The following is a 20,007-nucleotide window of genomic DNA, read 5'->3' on the forward strand; positions in this document are numbered from 1 at the left end:
CATATTCATTGTACAACCTCTAAGGCACTTTCTTATATATGATTTCATCAGATGCACAGACAGCTCTACTATGGTAGAAATGGTAGGTTTTATATCACAGACAAGTAAACCCCAGTTTAAGCAATTATGTGACTTGACCACTTCATACCACTAAGTACAGGCTCTGAATCTGTTGATGCTTACTTAGTCCGGGGCTCAGTCAGTAAGATCGTGGTGATGAGCTAAGATCAGACAGCCCAGGAATCAATTTCCCTTTACTTTAAAAAAATTTAATAGCATTAATTGATTTGACAACCAGAAAACAAAACCCTCTTTTTCCTATTAAAATTAAAGAAATATACACAGAAAACAATCCAGTCAGAATAACTAGTGACCCCAAAAAATAAATACATACCCCTAAAAGATAAACTCATTACCAGCTAGAAAGTACCTTGATAGAGAAAATAACACAGTCAATGAACAAAGACAAAGCACAGGGCAAAACTATAACTTTGTATCTCAGGTTTTGTTCATCATGAACTCAACTTACTGTCTGTTTTCCGGCTGTTAATCAATTTATTTTCCAATTCTTCCAGCATACTATGTTCAATTCTGAAGTCACTTTTTTGGTTGTAGAAATGATTGTGTTTATCTTTTTCTATGTTAATAACTCTTTAGGGAAAGAAACAAATAGTGTAAATATGATTTAAGTATATTTTTAATTGTTTAAAATATGAAGATACTTACAATCTGTACTTTATATTTGGATTAATTCATCTAAGGATTCAAAATATAATTACTTGGATCAATAAGGCTAAGGAGTCAAAATAGTAGTTAGAAAACTGTTAAGTTCAACTAAAATCAACAGTAATTTGAATTGTTACTTAAGTTACAAAAGGTTAATTTAAGAAAATTTAATCATAGACTTGCTTTGAAAACACATAAACTTTTGGCTATTGATTCCAACTCAATCTCACCGTGGGCTGAAAATTGTCACCACTGCTGATGGCTGCTTTCACTAGGAGATACTGTTAACTTTGTAGCATGAGCCAAGACATTTAACCTCTCCAGGCATGAACATCCTCATCAATAAAAAGTGAATAATAACAACTCACCACTACCCAACAGGGCTGTGATTAATATTGTATGAGATAATATATGTGAGGAATCTTTATACAGTAAAATGCACTATGGAAACGCAAGTTATTAATATTAGTAAAACTAAAACTTCAAAAGGCAAACAATCTAGGAATTTTCGTATATTTAAGGGATACTGTCTACATTTACTTCAAAGCTTCCTTCGTCTCATCCTTGCTCCTTGGCTTTAGTCCATCTACCTATTGGTAGGTAGGACTTTTAATGTTAGCTTGAACCCCGGGGTAAAACAAGACAATTACCATCAAGAAACTTTTTTTAGTTGGACACAGAAATTTACTTTCTCAAGGCCTGTTTTCTTTCTCCCACAAGGTGGAAATTAACATGACTTCTCCACTAATCCTGAATTTAATGAGTGGTGGAGTATCTCTGGCCACTGACTTAATTTCATATAACCCGAGGGGCAACTATCTAAGGTAGAGTTTCCCAATTTTTTTCACTTGCCACACATAGAGAAAAATTTAATATCCATAAGGCATACTGGGGTAAACAGATGAGAATGTCACAGGCCCTACCTGGCTGCCCCAAAGGCTGAAGAGGTCATAACTTGCACGTATGTTGGGAAAGGAAGGAAGGGGTAGAACAGAGACGTCAAATAGATGTCAGTCTGCAGGTCAACTCTAACAGATTGAGGGTAGCTACTGGAGTCCTGCACTGAGGACTCCAGCCCATCTAGTCTCTGGTTGGAGTGGGGGAAGTTACTATGATCAAATAGAAATGTTTGTCATGGACACAGGATATGCGACGACAGTAAGTATGTTTTGATATTCCTGGATTAGAAATATTAACCTATAAAGACATTCAAAATGTAATAATGGAGACAAATTGCCAAACATGTGAAAAGGTGTTCAACCTCACTCATAATATGAGAAATGAATATTAAAACTATACCATGGTAACACTGTATACCTATCAGACTAGAGAAAAAAATCACAACTTTAAATAATATATTCTGATGATAAAACTGTGATGAAATGGGTCCTCTCATATATTGTTGGTGAAATCGTAAATTGCCTATGGAGGACAATTTAGCAATATTCATCACATTTGCAAATTCATATACCTTTGACCCAGCATTTCTACTTCTAGGAATTGTTCCTAAAGATACACTCACACATGTGCAAAATAATGTGAACCTATGTGGAAACTGCAATTAATTCAGCATTATTTGCTATAACATAAGATTTACTATAACCTAAATGTCTATCACTAGGGGGCAGGTTAACTAAATGATGGTACACTCCTACAGTGGAATACAATGCAGTAGTACCGTGTTCTATGTACTGATAAGAAAAGATCTCCAAGATACACTCTTTTTTAACAAAGGTTTTATACAAAGATGTTAGATATACCCAAAAGTAGAGAATGGTAAACTGACTCCCCTCAGATAGCTTCATACAATATATACCTCATATCACTCTGATTCACTCAACAATTTTACCTTTTTCCTTCTTGGTTCAGCTACCTTTTCTTATCTTTTCTCTTCCTTTTTTGCTTAAGTATTCTAAAGTAAATCTACTACATTATATAGTTTCACCCCAACATACTTCAGTGTGCATTTCTACAGATTATGGATACTTGACATATATAATTATAATGCCATTATCATGCCTGACAAAATCAATAACTCCTTGGTATCTAGGATATATTCTTAAGTTAAAAAAACAAAACAAGATGCAGAACAGTGTATACAGTATGCTACCATTTATATAAAAAAGGAACCATCTGAATATGTCTTTTTATTTCCTTATAAGTACATAAAATATCTCTGGAAGGATACATAAGAAACTAAAACTACTAGCTGAGGGGAACGGAAGTGTTTGAAACAAAGACCTTCCACTGTAGACCCTTTGATATGAACTGATTTTTGAATTATGTGAATGTATAACCTATTCTGAAAATAAAACAATTATATTACAAATGGTGTTCTTTCCTTTGCATCCAATGAGAATTGTTGGATTCAATTTCAATGGATTTTTCTAATACTCTTTCAATGAGTTTTTCTAAAACCTTACAACAGATGAAGGAAGATTAATCAGAGTTACAAAACCTACACATACTGATAGACAAGGTATCTATCTATACTGGCATAATCTACTGGTTTGCTATATATATGGACATTAACCGCCTGGTGGATTACCCTATCTAGAGAGAAACATGACCAGAATTCTTAACCTAGAGTCCAATTCTATCTAAGGTAATGCATTTTGGAAATTTTAAAAAAATTGTATTTTATCAAATTCTGAGTATTAAAAATATAAGAATTATACAAATACAGTGAGAATTCAATCTCACAAGATTACAGTACGGTCTAACTTTTCAAAATTCGAACAGTACACTTTTTATTGGTAGAATTTCTAAACAGACCCAACTGCCACTAATTCTGGTCCAGAGACTATTTCTTACAAATGACTCCTTTTCTCTTGGTTCCTTAGCAAACTGATATTGTATAAATTCAGAGCAGTGTTTGTACAAAGCCTCCAACTATAGGATAGGGTTGGGTGTTCTGAATACTAATTCTTTTATCTTTACTCATGATATTCATCATATCATATGGTGCTACTGATAATGTTAAACACTGAGTAAATATCACTGGTTATTTTAAAAATACATATACACTAAAACTTAAAATAAATGCCAACTTCTCAATCATTCTAGTCATAATGTGCAGGATGGATCTGAAAGGGCAGAGACCAAGGAAGGGAAACCAATGAAAAGGCCAATAAAAAAACCTCAAGGGTACAGCACAGACGTTTCATTAAAATTATTCATTCACTCAAAAAGATTTACTGAGTGCTCACCTAGGTAAGTAAAAATGTATGTAATCTGTTACTTGATATATGTGATCTAAAGAAATAACTTTTGTTTTTGTTGATATACACTGTCTCAAAATGGTAAAAATAAATAAATAAAATTTAAATAACTATACTTAAAATTAACTTTATACTAAATAGCTTATTATCATTTGTCTATTTCACACTTCTCACCTTTCTCTTGTTTTACATCTGAAAGACTAGTGACTAGAATTTCATAACTTAGTGTGGGACTGGATAGGGTGGAGTAGAATTTTTATGCTGTTCACCATAAAATGGCTAGTAATATTATTTGAAGATAATGTTTTTATACTTACTGATTTTTAAATTTTTCTGCTGTACGTATGAATTCTGCTTTCTTAGTCCGACTAACTTTCTGCTTCCAGTTTTGAAGCTGAAAAGGACGAATTGCACCTGAAGTACCAAAACAGCCATCACTCTGAATAGAAAACAAAAATAAATTTATCCTCAATAATAAAAATGGTAGGAGATGAAGGTGGAATTTTTTTCGGAGAAAAAACATCAATGATGGAGTTTCTCAGGGGATAATTTGGGGGCCAATCTTATTTAATTTTTAAAAATACATTTTGTGGAAGAAGGAATATCTATCTTAAAATGCTAAATTAGTAAGTAAGATATGTAAAGTCTTCAGGGATTTTCAGAAAAAGATCTAATTCTTTCATTCAATCAGTCATTTACCAATATGTATTGAACACTTATGATGTGACAGGTGCTGCACTAGACACTAGGGAAACAATGATAGCCCATGATAATATGGCGCTTGACTTAAAGTCTAGTGAGGGGAACAGACTTAAAAAGAAAAGAGTAAAAAAGCAATAAATTAAAAACAAAAACATGGTAAGTGCTATTAAGGAAATAAAAAATGTTGAGATGAAAATAATGGGGCAAAGCACTATTTTTTTTTATTTTATTTTTTTTCAGCTAGAATGGCCACAGAAGGTCTATTTGAGGGGATGATGTTTAAGGAAGAATGGAGCCAGCCATGCCAAAAACTATAGGGAAAGGTGTGCCAGGCAGAGGGACTAGCACGTGCAAAAGCCCTAGAGCAGGAAAAACCTTGGCTAGTTAAAGCAGAGAAAAGGCAACTGTGACACGAGATTAGTAAAGTGCAGAGTAAAGTAGGAGATGAGGATACAGAGGTAGGCAAGTGGCACATCACTCCAGCATTTTAAGTCACTAGGGGAGTCTCGATTTTACTGAAGGGTTTAGAGTAGGAGAATGCCACGATACACTTAATTTTTTTTTTTTTTTTTTTTTTGCGGTACGCAGGCCTCTCACTGTTGTGGCCTCTCCCGTTGCGGAGCACAGGCTCCGGACGCGCAGGCTCACGGGCCTAGCCACTCCGTGGCATGTGGGATCCTCCTGGACCGGGGCATGAACCCGTGTCCCCTGCATCGGCAGGCGGACTCTCAACCACTGCGCCACCAGGGAAGCCCATATACACTTAATTTTTAAAGGAAATCCTTCTGGCTAATTTTTTGGAGAATAAATTGATGGAAGGTGGAGGAGGAGGTGAGGAAAGACTGGAAGCAGGAGAATCTATGAGGCAGGTGACACAGCAACACAGACAAGGAAAGATGGTGTTCAGGGCTACCAGGGTGACGGTGAAGATTAAAAGTAAGAAGACTAAATATATCTGGGAGGTATAACCAAGAGGAATTGCTGACAGCCTGGATGTGGGAGAAAAAGAAAAAAGGAAACAAGCCTTTAAATTTTGAGAAGCAAGCAAGAATAAAGTAATGAATTTAGGAAATACTTCTAAAATTGGGATATAATCCACATACCATAAAATGTATACATAAAGTTTACAATTCAGTGGTTTTTAGTATATTCACAAAGGCGTGCAACTATCAACAGTATCTAGTACCAGAATATTTCCATCATAACCAAAAAGAAACCCTGTACTTATTAAGCAGTCACTCCCCATACCCCTAGGCAGCCATTAATCTATTTTCCAACTCTGGATTTGCCTATTCTAGACAATTAATATAAACAGGATCATACAACACGCAACCTGTTCTGTCTGGTTTCTTTCACTTAGTAAATTTTTTTTTAATTTATTTAATGTATTTTTTTTTTTTTTTGGCTGCGTTGGGTTGTTGTTGCTGCTCGGCCTTTCTCTAGTTGTGGTGAGCAGGGGCTACTCTTTGTTGCGGTGCACGGGTTTCTCATCGCGGTGGCTTCTCTTGTTGCGGAGCACGGGCTCTAGGCACGTGGGCTTCAGTAGTTGTGGCTCGCAGGCTCTAGAGCGCAGGCTCAGTAGTTGCAACGCACAGGCTTAGCTGCTCCATGGCATGTGCGATCTTCCTGGACCAGGGATTGAACCCGTGTCCCCTGCGTTGGCAGGCAGACTCTCAACCACTGAGCCACCAGGGAAGTCCCTAGTATAATGTTTTTTAAGATTCATCCACGTTGTACCATGAATCTGTACTTCATTCCTTTTTATGGCTAAGTCATATTCCATACAGATCTAGCATATTTTGTTTATCTACTCATCAGTTAATGGACAATGGGATTACTTTCACTATTTGGTCAATATGAATAATGCTACTAAGAACACTTGTGTACAAGTTTAAGTATGAACATATGTTTTCAATTTTCTTGGGTATATACCTAGCAGTGGAATTTCTGAATCATAGGTAACTCGTTTTTACTTTCCCATTTAAAAATTTCGTGTTTTTTTTTTTTAAGCTGTGAGCCTTCTTATAAGTCCCTTATCAGATAAATGATCTGCAAATATTTTCACCAATTCTGAGTTGCCTTTTCACTTCCCTGATAATGTCTTTTGAAGCACAAAGGTTTCGAAAAAGTGCCAAACTGTTTTCCACACTGGCTGCACCATTTTACATTTCCACCAGCCACCAATGGGGGTTCCAGTTTCTTCACATCCTCACCGATACTTGTTATTGTCTATCTTTTTTTATTACAGTCATCCTAATAGATGTGAAATGGTATCTCACAGTGGTTTTTCGTTAGTCCATAATGACTAATGATACTGAGCATCTTCCCATGTACTTATTGGCTATTTCTTTGGAGAAGTATCTATTTATCTCCTTCCCTATATTTAAAATTGGGTTGTGTTTTTATTTTTGAGTTGTAAGAGTTATTTATATATTTTAGATATGTCCTTATCAAAATATGATTTGTAAATATTTTCTCCCATTCTCTGAGCTGTCTTTTCACCTTCTTGATAATGTCATTTGAAGCACAGAGTTTTAAATTTTGCTGGTCCAATTTATTTTATCTTCAGCTGCTTGTGCATTAGATGTCATATAGAAGACACCATTACCTAATTAAAGGTTATGAGGACTTACATCTAAGTTTTCTTCTAAGAGTTTTACAGTTTTATCTCTCAGATTTAGGTTTCTAATCCATTTTGAGTTAATTTTTATATGTGGTGTGTGAGAGAAGTCCAACTTCACTCTTTTTTATGTGAATACACCATCTGTTGAAAAGACTATTCTTTCCTTATTGAACTATATTAGCACCCTTGTTGAAAATCAATTGCCCACAAATGTAAGGGTTTACTCTTAACTCTCACTGGTATGTCTATCCTTGTGCCAGTACCATACTGTTTGATTACTGTAGCTTCACAGTAAATTCTGAAATTAAGAAGTGGGAGTTCTCCAACTTTGTTCTTTTTCAAGATTGTTTTGACTATTTTGGGTCCCTTGAATTTACCATATGAATTTTAGGATCAGATTGACAGTTTCTGCAACAAAAAAAAAACAAAAAAAGACAGCTGAGATTCCGATAGGGATTGCATTGAATCTGTAAATCAATTTAGGGAGTACTGCCATCTCACGAATATTAAGTCTTCATATTCATGAACACAAAATGTTCGTTTAGGTAGGTTTTCTTTAATTTCTCTCAATGATGTTTCTGAGTTTTCGAAACATATGTTTCAAAAACTTAAACGTGTTGCACTTCTTTTGCTAAATTCATTCCTATGTATTTTATTCTTCGTTATACTATGGAATATTAAATTTTTTAATTGAAGTATAGTTGATTTACAGTATTGTGTTAGTTTAGATGTACAGCAAAATGATTCTTACATTTTTTTCAGATTCTTTTCAATTATAGGTTATTATAAGATATTGAATATAGTTCCCTGTGCTATATAGTAAATCTCTGTTCTTTATCTATTTTATATATAGTGGTATGTATCCATTAACCCCATACTCCTAATTTATCCCTGCTCCCCCTCTTTCCCCTTTGGTAACCATACTTTTTTTGTTGTTTTTGTTTTTTCTGTGAGTCTGTTTCTGTCTTGTAAAACTTGATCTGTATTATTTTTTAGATTCCGCATATAAGCGATATCATATACTATTTGTCTTTCTCTGTCTGACTTACTTCACTCAGTATGATAATCTCTAGGTCCATCTGTGTTGCTGCAAATGGCAATATTTCATTCTTTTTTATTGCTGAGTAATACTCCAAAATGGCACTATTTTCTTAATTTCATTTTTGAATGGTCCATTACTACTGTATAGAAGTACAACTGATTTTTGTACATTGCTCTTGTTTCCTGCAAGTTCCTGCAAACAGCTGAACTTGTTTATTAGCTCTAATAGTTTTTTTGGAGGATTAGTTAGGACTTTTTATATACAAGATCATGTCATCTGCAAATAAGGATAGTTTTATTTCTTCTTTTCCAATCTGAATGCTTTTTGTTTTTCTTGCCTAGTTGCCTGGCTAGAATCTCCAGTGAATAAAGTGGTGAGAGTGGATATTCTTGTCTTATTCCTGATCTTATGGGAAGTCTTCAATCTTTTGTCATTAAGTATTATGTTAGAGGTTGGTGTTTCATAGATGCCTTTAACAGGCAGAGGAGTTTCCTTCTATTGCTAACTTGTCGAATATTTTTATCATGAAAGAGTGCTGGATTTTTTCAGTTGCTGTTTCTGCATCTATTGAGATGATTATATGGTTTTTGTCCTTTATTCTATTAGTATGTTCTATTATGTTGATTGATTTTCATATACCTGGAATAAATCCCAACTAATCATGGTGTAAAATCCTCCCCTATGTTGTTAGGTTTGGCTTGATAGGGTTTTGTTGAGAATCTTTGCATTTGTATGCATAAGAGATACTGATCTGTTATTTTCTTTCTTGTGATGTCTAATTTTGGTATCAAGGTAACAATGGCCTTATAGAATGAGTTGAGAAGTGTTCCCTTCTCTATTTTATGAAAGAAATTTGTTATCAACAAAAAAACCCCTGACATTTATATTTACCTCTACATTTGTCTTTATTATTATATATTACAAATATATTTATATGTACCTTTATTATAATAATATATTATCATACATTACCTTTATTATTATATACCTTTACATTATACTGACTTTTATATTTACCTCTATATTTACCTTTACCAGTACTCTTTATCGATATTATTCTTCACTTGGATTTGAATTATTACCTAGTATCTTTTTACTTTTGCTCGAAGGACTTCCTTTAGTATTCCTTGTAGGGCAGATATGCTGGCAATGAATCCTCTCAGTTTTTTAAAATCTGGGATTGTCTAAATTTCTCCATTTTTTTCACTAAAGATTTTTACATTGTACTTGAGAAATGTGTGTAGAGAATACAATTTTTAAAAATTTGTTCATTAGCTTACAAGTATAATATAATCTTGATCATATGGGGAAATTATGTTTAGCTGAGGAAAATATGCTCCAATTCTGAGAAGTACTATACAGTTGACCCTTGAAAAATACAGATTTGAAGCAGGTGCACTTATACACAGATTTTTTCCAATAAATATACTGGAAAAAATTTTGGAGATTTGTGACAATTTGAAAAAAACAGACGAATCACACAGCCTAGAAATATCAAAAAAATTAAGAAAAAGGTATGTCATGAATGCATGAAATATATGTAGATACTAGTCTATCCTGACATAGGCATAAGGTGAGTGACAGTCATATAAAATTAATAATGCGTTAGTTTTCTTACTGTTTTATAACTTTGCTTTCAAAGAATTACATTACCGTACAGTATGCTTTTCTCTCTCTTAATTGGAGAAAGTGCCTAGCAGCCTAACATCACAGGTAAGTGGTTTTTGAAAAAAATGGAACAATGTTCCCAATGTTACATTATGAATATGATGATAATATTGTATGCCATAAAAATTTTATAATGATTCATTCACTGGTGTATAGGCTAGGCTATTGTGAAGCAAACGTATCGACTATATTAGGCTACCATAAAGCAATCATATTGCTGCTCTTCATTATCAGTGCATGGACCATTATATTTGTAAATAAATATGAATTTCTTCTTCACATTATGTTTTCATTTTTGATGTCTAGTGTTAGTAATACATACAACATCTATAGTGTTTTGTATAAGACAATACTGATGTAGATACTGACTGGCAATTCATCTTATAAACAAATCATGTAAACTTACAGTATCGATAAGGACAGTACAGTACTGTTCATGTGTTTTTGCCTCCTTATGATTCTCTTAGTAACATTTTACTTTTTCTAGCCTATTTAATTGTAACAATGTATACAACAGTATACAACAGTATGTATACTGTAACAACAGTATAATAACTATATACAGTCATTATATGACTGTATATAATACAGTCAAATTATATGACTGTATACAATACAGTATAACAAAATATGTGTTAACTGACCAAAAGATCAACAGTAGGCTATTAGTAGTTAGGTTTTTGAGGCGTCAAAAGCTATACACAGATTTCTGACTATGCAGGGGTTGGTGCCTCTAACCCTCGTGCTGTTTAAGGGTCAAGTGCACTTACTTGTTCTAGTTATGTGAATTCCAGGGATGCGGACTTCTAGGAGAATTTACATGGGAGCCAATAGAGGACCTGTGCATATATGTTTTCAATTTTCCATAGTCTACCATTATCCATTATATTTTACTGCCATTATATTTTGGGGACAATAGAGTGAAGATGTCCTTATAATTAGTGGCAGCAAATTTTGTAACCTAGGTTTCCATTTTATATGTTTTTTATGAAAAATAACTTGGCAAACAATAAAGTCTTTGGGTTTTACTAGGCTGTAAGGGATAAAACTATCTATATTTTTAACAAATCAACTCACTTAGAGCTTGAGTTAGCATGTTTCATTGGCAGAAACACTATGCTGGAAACAGAGCCCCTATTGAGATGTATATCTAATAACAGAAATCGAGGCAAATTATTTAATATCTTTAAGTCTCAACTTTATTTTTAAAGTTATTTTTATGAAAATATTTTATTGGATAAACTCCAAGCTCCCTTTGAATTCCAATCTCCTTTGATATTTAAATTGAGATATAATTGACATATAACATTATATTAGTTTCAGATGTACAATATGATTCAATATTTGTATATATTGCAAAATGCTCACCACAAGTCTAGTTAGCATCCATTACCAGAGTTACAAATTGTTTTTCTTGTGATGAGAACTTTTTATATCTACTCTCTTAACAATTACTGTTAACTAGTCACCATGATGTACATTACATCCCCAGGACTTATTTATTTTATAACTAAGTTTGTACCTTTTGACTACCTTTATCCATTTTGCCCAGCCCCTATCCCCTGCCTCTGACAACCACCAACCTGTTCTTTGTACCTATGAGTTTAATTTTTTTTTTTTAGATTCCACATTTAAGTGAGATCATATGGTATTTGTCTTTCTCTGTCTGACTTATTTCACTTGACATAATGTCCTCAAGGTCCATCCACATTTTTGTAAATGGCAAGATTTCCTTCTTTTTATGGTTGAATAGTATTCCAGTGGTGTGTGTGTGTATCATATTTTCTTTATCCATTCATCATTAGTGGTCATAGGTTGCTTCCATTTCTTGGCTATTGTAAATAATGCTACAGTGAACACTGGGGTGCATGTATCTTTTCAAGTTAGTGTTTTCATTTCCTTCAGATAAATACCCAGAATCGGAATTGCTGGATCATATCGTAGTTCTATTTTTAATTATTTGAGGAACCCCCATACTGTTTTCCAGAGAGGCTAAACCAATTTATATCCCTACCAACAGTGCACAAGGGTTCACTTTTCTCCACATCCTCACCAATACTTGTTATTTCTTGTCCCTTTGATAACAGCTATTCTAAAATGTGCAGTTTTGATTTGCATTTCCCTGATGATTAATGATGCTGAGCATCTTTTCATGTACCTGTTGGTCATCTGTATGTCTTCTTGAGGAAAATGCCTATTCAGTTCCTTTGCCCATTTTCCAATCTGATTTTTTTTTTTTTTTTGCTATTGAGTTGTACAAGTATATACTTTGGATATTAACTCCTCATATGACTTGCAAATGTTTTCTCTCGTCAGTAGGTTGGCTTTTCATTTTGTTGATGTTCCCTTTGCTGTGCAGAATCTTTTTAGTTTGATGTAGTCTCCTTCATTTTTAGACAATTACTTTTCTGGACACAGAATTCTTGGTTGAGAGTCCTTTTCTTTCAGCATTTTGACTATGTCTATCACTCCATGCCTTTGGAGTCCAAGGTTTCTGTTGAGAAACCAGTTTTTACTGAGGATCGCTTGTATGTGTTGAGTTGCTTCTCTGTTGGTGCTTTCAAGATTTTCTTTTTGTCTTTGTCTTTTCTACAGTTTGATTATGACATGTCTAGGTATGGATCTCTTTGAGTTTATTCTACTTGGAGTTCACTGAGTTCCAACAATGTGCAGATTCATATTTCACCCATCATTTCTTCAAATATTCTTTTCCCCCGTTTTCTCTTTCCTCTCCTTCTGGGACTCTCATTAGCTGTGACACTTGATGGTATCTCACAGGTCTCTAAGGCTCTGTTCATTTTTCTTCATTCTTTTTTTCTTTCTGTTCCTCAGTCTGGATAATCTGAACTGACCTATCTTCTGCCAGCTCAAATCTAGTGTTGAGCCCCTCTAGTGAATTGAGTTCTTGTATTTTTTAACTCCAAAATTTCTATTTGATTCTTTTATTATAATTTTTCTCTTTATAGATATTTTCTATTTGGTGAGACACCATTCTCATAGTTTGTTTTATTTCTTTAGAAATGGTTTCCTTTAGATTTTTGAACATATTTAAAGTAGATGATTTAAAGTCTTTGTCTATTATGTCCAACATTTGGTCATCTTAAGGGACAGTTTCTTTTTACTGTTCTATTTTTTTTTTAATTCTTCTGTGTGTGGACCATACTTTCTTGTTTCTTTGCACATCTCATAATTTGTCTGTCAAATACTCAACACTTTAAATAATATAATGTGGCAACTCTGAAAATGAGATTCTTTCCCCTCTCCAAGGTTTGTTGTTGTCACTGTTTGTTTAGTCATTTTTCTGAACCAATTCGGTAAAGTCTGTATTCTTTGTTTGTGTGGCACTGAAATCCCTGTTTTGTTAGCTTAGTTGTCCGTCAACAATTGGTTGGTCAAAGATTTTCTTAGATGTCTTGAACAAATTAAGTCCCCAGTCTTTGCTGAGGTGGTCTAAGTACATGCTGGAGCATGCCATCAGTACTCGGGCAAGCAGTCTAAAACTCTACTTTAGCCTTCACTTCCTGTTGCACAGAGTTTCAAGACCAGCCAAAGGTGAGAGCTCAGGCCTTCTTAGGCCTTCTCTGGTTGCATTCATTTCCTATCACTACTATAACAAATTTACCAAAGATTTGTTTACCACAAACTTAACAACACAAATTTATTCTCTTACAATTCTGGAGGTCAAGTCTAAAATTAAGGTGTTGGCAGGACTGTGTTCTTCCTGGAGATTCAGAGGAGAATCTATTACTTCCTTACCTTTTTTTCAGCTTTTAGAGGCCACTTTTATTCCTTGGCTCATGGCCCCTTCCTCACATAACTTCACCCTCTTGCTTCCACTGTTACCTCTCCTACTGGTTCTGATCCTCCTGCTTCCCTCTTACAAGGACCTTTGTGAATATATCGGCCCACCCAGTTAAACTCCCCATCTAAAGATCCTCAATTTAATCATATCTGCAAAGTTCCTTTAATCATGTAAGGTCACATATTCACAGGTGCTGGGGATTAGGATGTGACTATCCTTGAGGGGGGAGGGGGATTCTGCACTCTAACCACACACACACAGCCCTATTCATGTGTGTGATCTTCTAGAGGAAATCCATTTTGAGTAATAATTTAAAGTCAGAAAAGTAATGTGCTTATTACTGAAGGACCACTCCAGGCAGCCAAATGCCATAAAATACAAGTCATCACAGGAAGGTCATTAGAAACAAATCAAACAGAAGACACAGTTCTATCTTGGTACAAAACCAGAATGTACACTAGGTGATACTGCTAGAGATACTTCAAAAAAGTTATAATTCAGCTGCTGGAAAGATCAAGAGGGAAAGGGCATCTGAGAGGACAATCAAGAGATTCATGGTCTTCGGCCTTGAAAGGCAATGGCTGAGGAGAATTATGAACAAATAATATACAAGTATTAAAGTACATAGATAGGGTACATTATTTCTTTCCAAAATGAATGAGAAATTTATGGGATTCCACACTCTATGGAGGTTGTAAAATAAAACACAATATAAAATAGTTCTAAAACTTCAAAGATAATTTTTCCAAAATAATTTAAGGAAACAGTTACGGACTGAATTATCACCCCCCAAATTCACGGTTGAAGCCCTAGATTTGGAGGAAGTAATTAAGGTTAAATGGGATCATAAGGATAGAGTCCTAATCCATTAGGACTGATGTCCTTATAAAAACAGGAAGAGGGCTTCCCTGGTGGCGTAGTGGTTGAGAGTCTGCCTGCCGATGCAGGGGACGCGGGTTCGTGCCCCAGTCCGGGAGGATCCCACATGCCGCGGAGTGACTGGGCCTGTGAGCCATGGCCGCTGAGCCTGCGCGTCCGAAGCCTGTGCTCCACACGGGAGAGGCCACAACAGTGAGGGGCCCGCGTACCACAAAAAAAAAAAAAAAAAAAAGAGGAAGAGACACCAGAAAACTCTCTCTCTCTGCATATGCACATGTGAGGACACAGCACGATGGTGACTGTCTACAAGCCAGAAACTAACCCTGACAGCACCTTGATCTTGGACTTCCCAGCCTGCAAAATGGTAAAAAAGTAAACTTCTGTCATTTAAGCCATTCAGTCTGTGGCATTTTGTTATGGAAGCCCTAGCAGGCTACTATAGGAACTTTAGATATTTTGGCAGACATCTCTAATATCATGAGGAAAATTATCTCTTCTCAGGAAAACATTAGTTGGTTTCACCGTTAGAGTCAATAGGAATACTCATTCATGAAATCCTATGACAAATATCCAAGTTCAGTGCTAGGATGTAGAATTTGAGTGTATAGTGTGTATGTGTGTGTGTCTGTGTGTATGTGTATGTGGTATGTTGGGGGGAATACACAGAGGGATAACACATAGTTAAACTCCTCAAAAAGCACAGTATGGTACAGTAGAGATTCTAATTGTTTTTTTTTTTTAAACCCAAACACCCTTGAGAAATTCTACCTTACTACCGCTGTGACTGTCAGTCATGAGGCTCTGCCTTCCCTAAACTGGTGAGAGGGTATAAAGCAGGGTGTCTCAACCTCAACACTACTGATATTTTTGACCAGGTAATTTTTTGTTTTGGGGGAGCTGTCCTTTGGCCTGTACCCACTAGATGCTAGGAGCACACACAAACACCCCACAGTCCCCCTGCAGCTGTGACAACCAAAACTGTCTCCAGACATTGCTGAATGTGAGAAACCGATGTCACAGTTGAAACAGCTCCACAGGTGATTCTGGTCCAACACCAAGGCAGGCAAACCTCTGAGAATCACTGTAGTCGGCAAGAGTGTGCATCAATAACAGTATTAGCCAACTTGTGAGAAATGCAAACCAGGAGGTTAAAATGGTTATAAGAATTTGGAGAACAAATCATTTTCAACTAAAGTAAGCCAGAGAGAGCCACCAAGAGGACTAAAACACTAGGGCCATACATTTTAAAAAAGATTTTAAAAGTATTTTAAATATATCTGAAAAAATTATATATCTATTATGTATTTTTCTGTATTTTATATTTTATTCCTGAGACATTTGGGCCAGAGTTAGAATAATAAAAAGAAATACAGAGGATGTGTGAGAAAATTTGTCTGAGGTGGAATTTCTTGAAACAGGTAAAGACACTGTATTTCCTTAGAGGAAGAAAATGATAGAAGCTGTCCTCAGCTCATAACAGCCTTCTTTCAGGTTTGGACTAATCCACAAATATTTAATGAGCATCTACTATGTTCCTGGACTAAAGAGGCACAGCTTTTGGTACTGGGAATACAATAGTGAATAAACTTCCAAAAGTTTCTTCCCTCATAGAGGGCAGGGTTTACATTCCCAGGCAGGGTGGAGAAAAATTTAAGAGTAAGCATAAAATATGTAATATATTATATGGTAATAAGTGCTATGGAGAAAAACAAAACCAGAAAAGACAACAGGGTGTGCTGGGTAGGGGGACTCAGTAAGGGGAGGTCAAGGAAAGAATCACTGAGCTGATGGCATTTGAACAAAGATATCTGAAGGCGGTGATGGTGTTGGCCATGAGACCATGAGGAAAGAGATTCCAAGCAGAGGGAACAGCAACTGCAAAAATCCTGAGAGAGGAGTGTGCTCCACCTGTCTGAAGGACCACCAGGAAGCCAGTATGGCTGCAGCCGACTCAGAGCAGGGGACTGGGGATGAGGTGACAGGGAGGTGGTAGGGGCAGCTCAGAGGCCCTGTGGACCACGGTAAAAACGTTTGTTTTTACTCTGAGGGATCTGAGCAGACAAGTGTCATTACTGGACTCAATCACCTGACTGTTGATAAAACTTGAGGAAGGCAAGAGTGGAAGAATAGAAACCAACTAGGAAAGTATTTCTGCTGGGGGAGAAATGATGGTGTGGACCACCATGTGAGATGGTGAGAAGAGTGGGATTCTGGACTTATTCCGAAGGTATAACAGACAGGAACTGCCCATGCTCTGGGGTGTGGGCTGTGAGAGAAGGAGAGGTGCTCTTTGACCTGAGCAACTGGATCCAACAATTCTCCTTGGGGGATCCTCTGGTCCTCACTGCAGAGAAACGGGTCCTGAGAAGATCTCTGGAAACACATCAGCCTCAGACCATCCCATGTTTGACTCCTCCTTGTGTTCCCAGCGCTGATACAATAATACAGCAGCCACCAGTCACTGGGCACTGAATCTCTCTCCAACCAAGCATTGTACCAGGGGCTTCCCAGACAATGTGCACGGCTCGAGAAGCTGCATATTATCAGTCCCAACGTTTAGATTAGAAACTGAGTCACCGAGAGGTTAAATATGTTCCTATCACACGCTAGGAAGAGGCAGAGCCAGCGTTTCCACCCAGATCTTCCTCCACTCCAAAACCTCAAGAGAGGCGGCTCCGTAAAAGCAGTTAAACGCACAAGCGAACAAAGCGAAACGCTGGCGTGCGCCAGGCCCCGAGCAAAGGGAGGCTAACACCGCGCCTCCCGCCTCCCGGGGCCGCGCTGCAGAGCACACCTGTTCAGCCTGGGGCCCCGTCCAGCCTCTGGCGCCTGCAGCCTCCCAGCCCACGTCTGCCTCCTCCATTTACCTGTTGCGGCACAGGCGTTGCTCCCACGCGGGTCCCGGTGGCCGCGCCCGCCCCGGCCACAGCCCCCGCTACAGCTGTGGCCGCCGCCGCCACCACGACCGTCGTCAGGGCGGCCATCTTTCCGCGCCGAGCCGCTCGGTGCGCTGCGGCCCCCCAGGCCTCGGGTGGAGGGGTTCGGGCGTGGGGAGATTCTGGCTCTGCCGGGGCGGCAGGGCTCCCCCGGCAGGGAGAACGCTGCCGAGATGTGGGGCGGGGCCGGAGCGCAGGGCGGGGCGGGAGTGCGGGGCGGAGGTGGGCCGCGGTGCAAGGCGGGGCGGGGTCGGGATCAGGGCGGGGCCCGAGCGCGGGCCGGAGCGCGGACGGGTGGCGGGCTCGGCTTCGCTGTGCTCTGCGGCGCAGTTTTATTACAGTGCACGTTATCTACTCTTTATTTGGCAAAAAGTCTTTCTCCCCGGCCCCTGTCCCCTAACCACCGGGAAAATTCATTGTTTTTCACTGTCCTACTTAAATTTATTCGTGTTATATATAGATATATGATATACATAGATATCTATATATCCATAGAGAGAGATACTTTACATAATAGAACTTCTTTCTAGGTTTCTACTAAGTTCTGGTGAAACTGAGTCTAAATTAAAAAACATTATTGATGAGCCTGAACAATATATTTCACATTTTCAAACAAAACACAGCATGCCCTACACTATCAGATATCAGACGCAGGGATGTCACACTCCTAGGACTTGGCCATTTAGAAGAGAGACTCCAAAGATACAGTGTTGGGAAGGTGGGGAAAAGCCAGAGATGACTCCTGCAGTCAAGGCACTGGCAACCAGTGGCAATTCAGCTGATTTGTGGATGCACTGCGTTTTCCTCCTTTAAAGGAACGTATTCATCCATTCATCGATTCATTAATTCAATCAATATCCAGCTGCTACTATATGCCAGACCTTGAGAATTAACTGTTGAATTAGACACACACACGAAGTTCCTTCTCTCCAAACTTCTATCAGGGAATTCAAACAAGTAAACAAACAGGGTGTTTATCGAGCACTTTCTTTGTGCCAGTACTGTTCTAAACAATCTAGTGAAGTAGGTACTATTATCATTTTCATTTCACGGATACTGTTAAGTAACACAAGACCATATACAAGTAGGAACTGGGATATAAGCCTAACTGGTCTAACTCCAGAGACCATCCTGGTAGAGATGTTAAAACAGGCAGATGGAGCCCAGGAAAGAGACTAGAGTTAAATATATGAATTTGGTCTTCATCTCCAAGTAGAAAACATCTTAAAAAGTGAATGAGATTACTCAGGGAGAGTATAAATTGAAGTCTGGGAACTGAGGCCTAGAGCCCTCCAACACAGATGACACAGACAGGAGGAGTTGACAGGAGAGGTCTGTGAGAAGGGAGGAAAGCCGGAATCCTATGGAAGAAAGTGTTTCAAGAATGATCAACTGTGTGGTCTGCTGCCCAAAGGTTGAGTGACATGAAAACAGACAGCTGATGGTTGGATTTGACAATGAGGAGGCCACTGGCCACCCTGACAAGAGCACTGTCAGTGGGGTGGTGAGCCTGGCTGAGACAGCTGAGGAGATGATGAAGGTGAGGGGTGGAAATAATGTCTTTAGACAACTATTTTGATGATTCTGTGATGCAGGTGATCAGTGAAATGAGGTGGTAGCTTGAAGATGTGTGATCAAAGAAGATACATGTGGTGTGTGTGTGTGTGTATGTTTCAAGCTGGGGACTAGTGGAGGGCATCTGTACCTTGGAGTCTAGGTCACAGATGGAAAGTTTGATGTCTGGGAGGGGCACCTGCTCTTCCTTACTGGAGGGTTGCAGCACAAGGTGGTTGGTAGATTTGGAGACAAAAGATGGGCTGCTCTCCTTTCCCCATGCACTAGAAGGAAGAGGGAAGCTTCCGGGTATTGAGAAGGTAAGACCTCTTTAATTTATTTACTTACCTTTCACCCAAAATGAGGTCTGTTGTCACAGCACTGTCTGAGTTCCTGTAACTGTTAGTCTAGAATAATCTGGTAGCCTCAAGGGAAAACAGTCAACCAATTACTTGAATTGAGTGGTCTCTGCCAGGGACAACACTGGATTGGATACTATAAGGGAATATATTAATAGTAACAACACGCAAGATGGCCACTTTAAGATTTTTACTGTTTTATTAGGATGAAAAATTCCAAAAAATGATTAAGAATCTCATAAACAGAAAACCAGAGCAGGCCTTTGCAACATGAAGATTAGGCAGCTGCCTGGGCCCTCACTTTGGGGCCCTTTCAGTGGCCAGAGCTACAGAATATATTCTCATTGTATAGTTTCATTTCTTACATTTTGTACCAATTCTAACATTACATCAGAGGTTTGTCATTCCTTAATTTCTTTTATATTTGTATTTCTTTTCTCTTAAACACTAAAAATCTTGGTTCCTTAGAATATCAACATATTTACTTATTTGCTT

At 37.6% G+C, this 20,007-nt stretch overlaps 1 protein-coding gene across 3 annotated transcripts in view; it reads right to left on the reverse strand.

The window, feature by feature from the left end:
- The window catches only part of CCDC112 (coiled-coil domain containing 112), a 30,819-nt gene extending 12,983 nt beyond the window's left edge, over positions 1-17,836 (reverse strand). For 2 of the 3 annotated variants that reach the window (XM_033853093.2, XM_019940846.3), the window contains exons 1-3: positions 17,531-17,836; positions 4,265-4,386; positions 530-651 (exon numbers count right to left, since the gene is read on the reverse strand). In XM_033853093.2, coding sequence (XP_033708984.1) covers positions 530-651; positions 4,265-4,386; positions 17,531-17,647 — 361 coding nt within the window. In that variant the 5' untranslated portion in view covers positions 17,648-17,836. The remainder of the gene's footprint in view (positions 1-529; positions 652-4,264; positions 4,387-17,530) is intronic. The other variant, XM_019940847.3, reaches the window with a different exon arrangement.
- Positions 17,837-20,007: the final 2,171 nt, after the last annotated feature.

Source organism: Tursiops truncatus, chromosome 3 (assembly GCF_011762595.2).
Source record: "Tursiops truncatus isolate mTurTru1 chromosome 3, mTurTru1.mat.Y, whole genome shotgun sequence".
NCBI lineage: Eukaryota > Metazoa > Chordata > Mammalia > Artiodactyla > Delphinidae > Tursiops > Tursiops truncatus.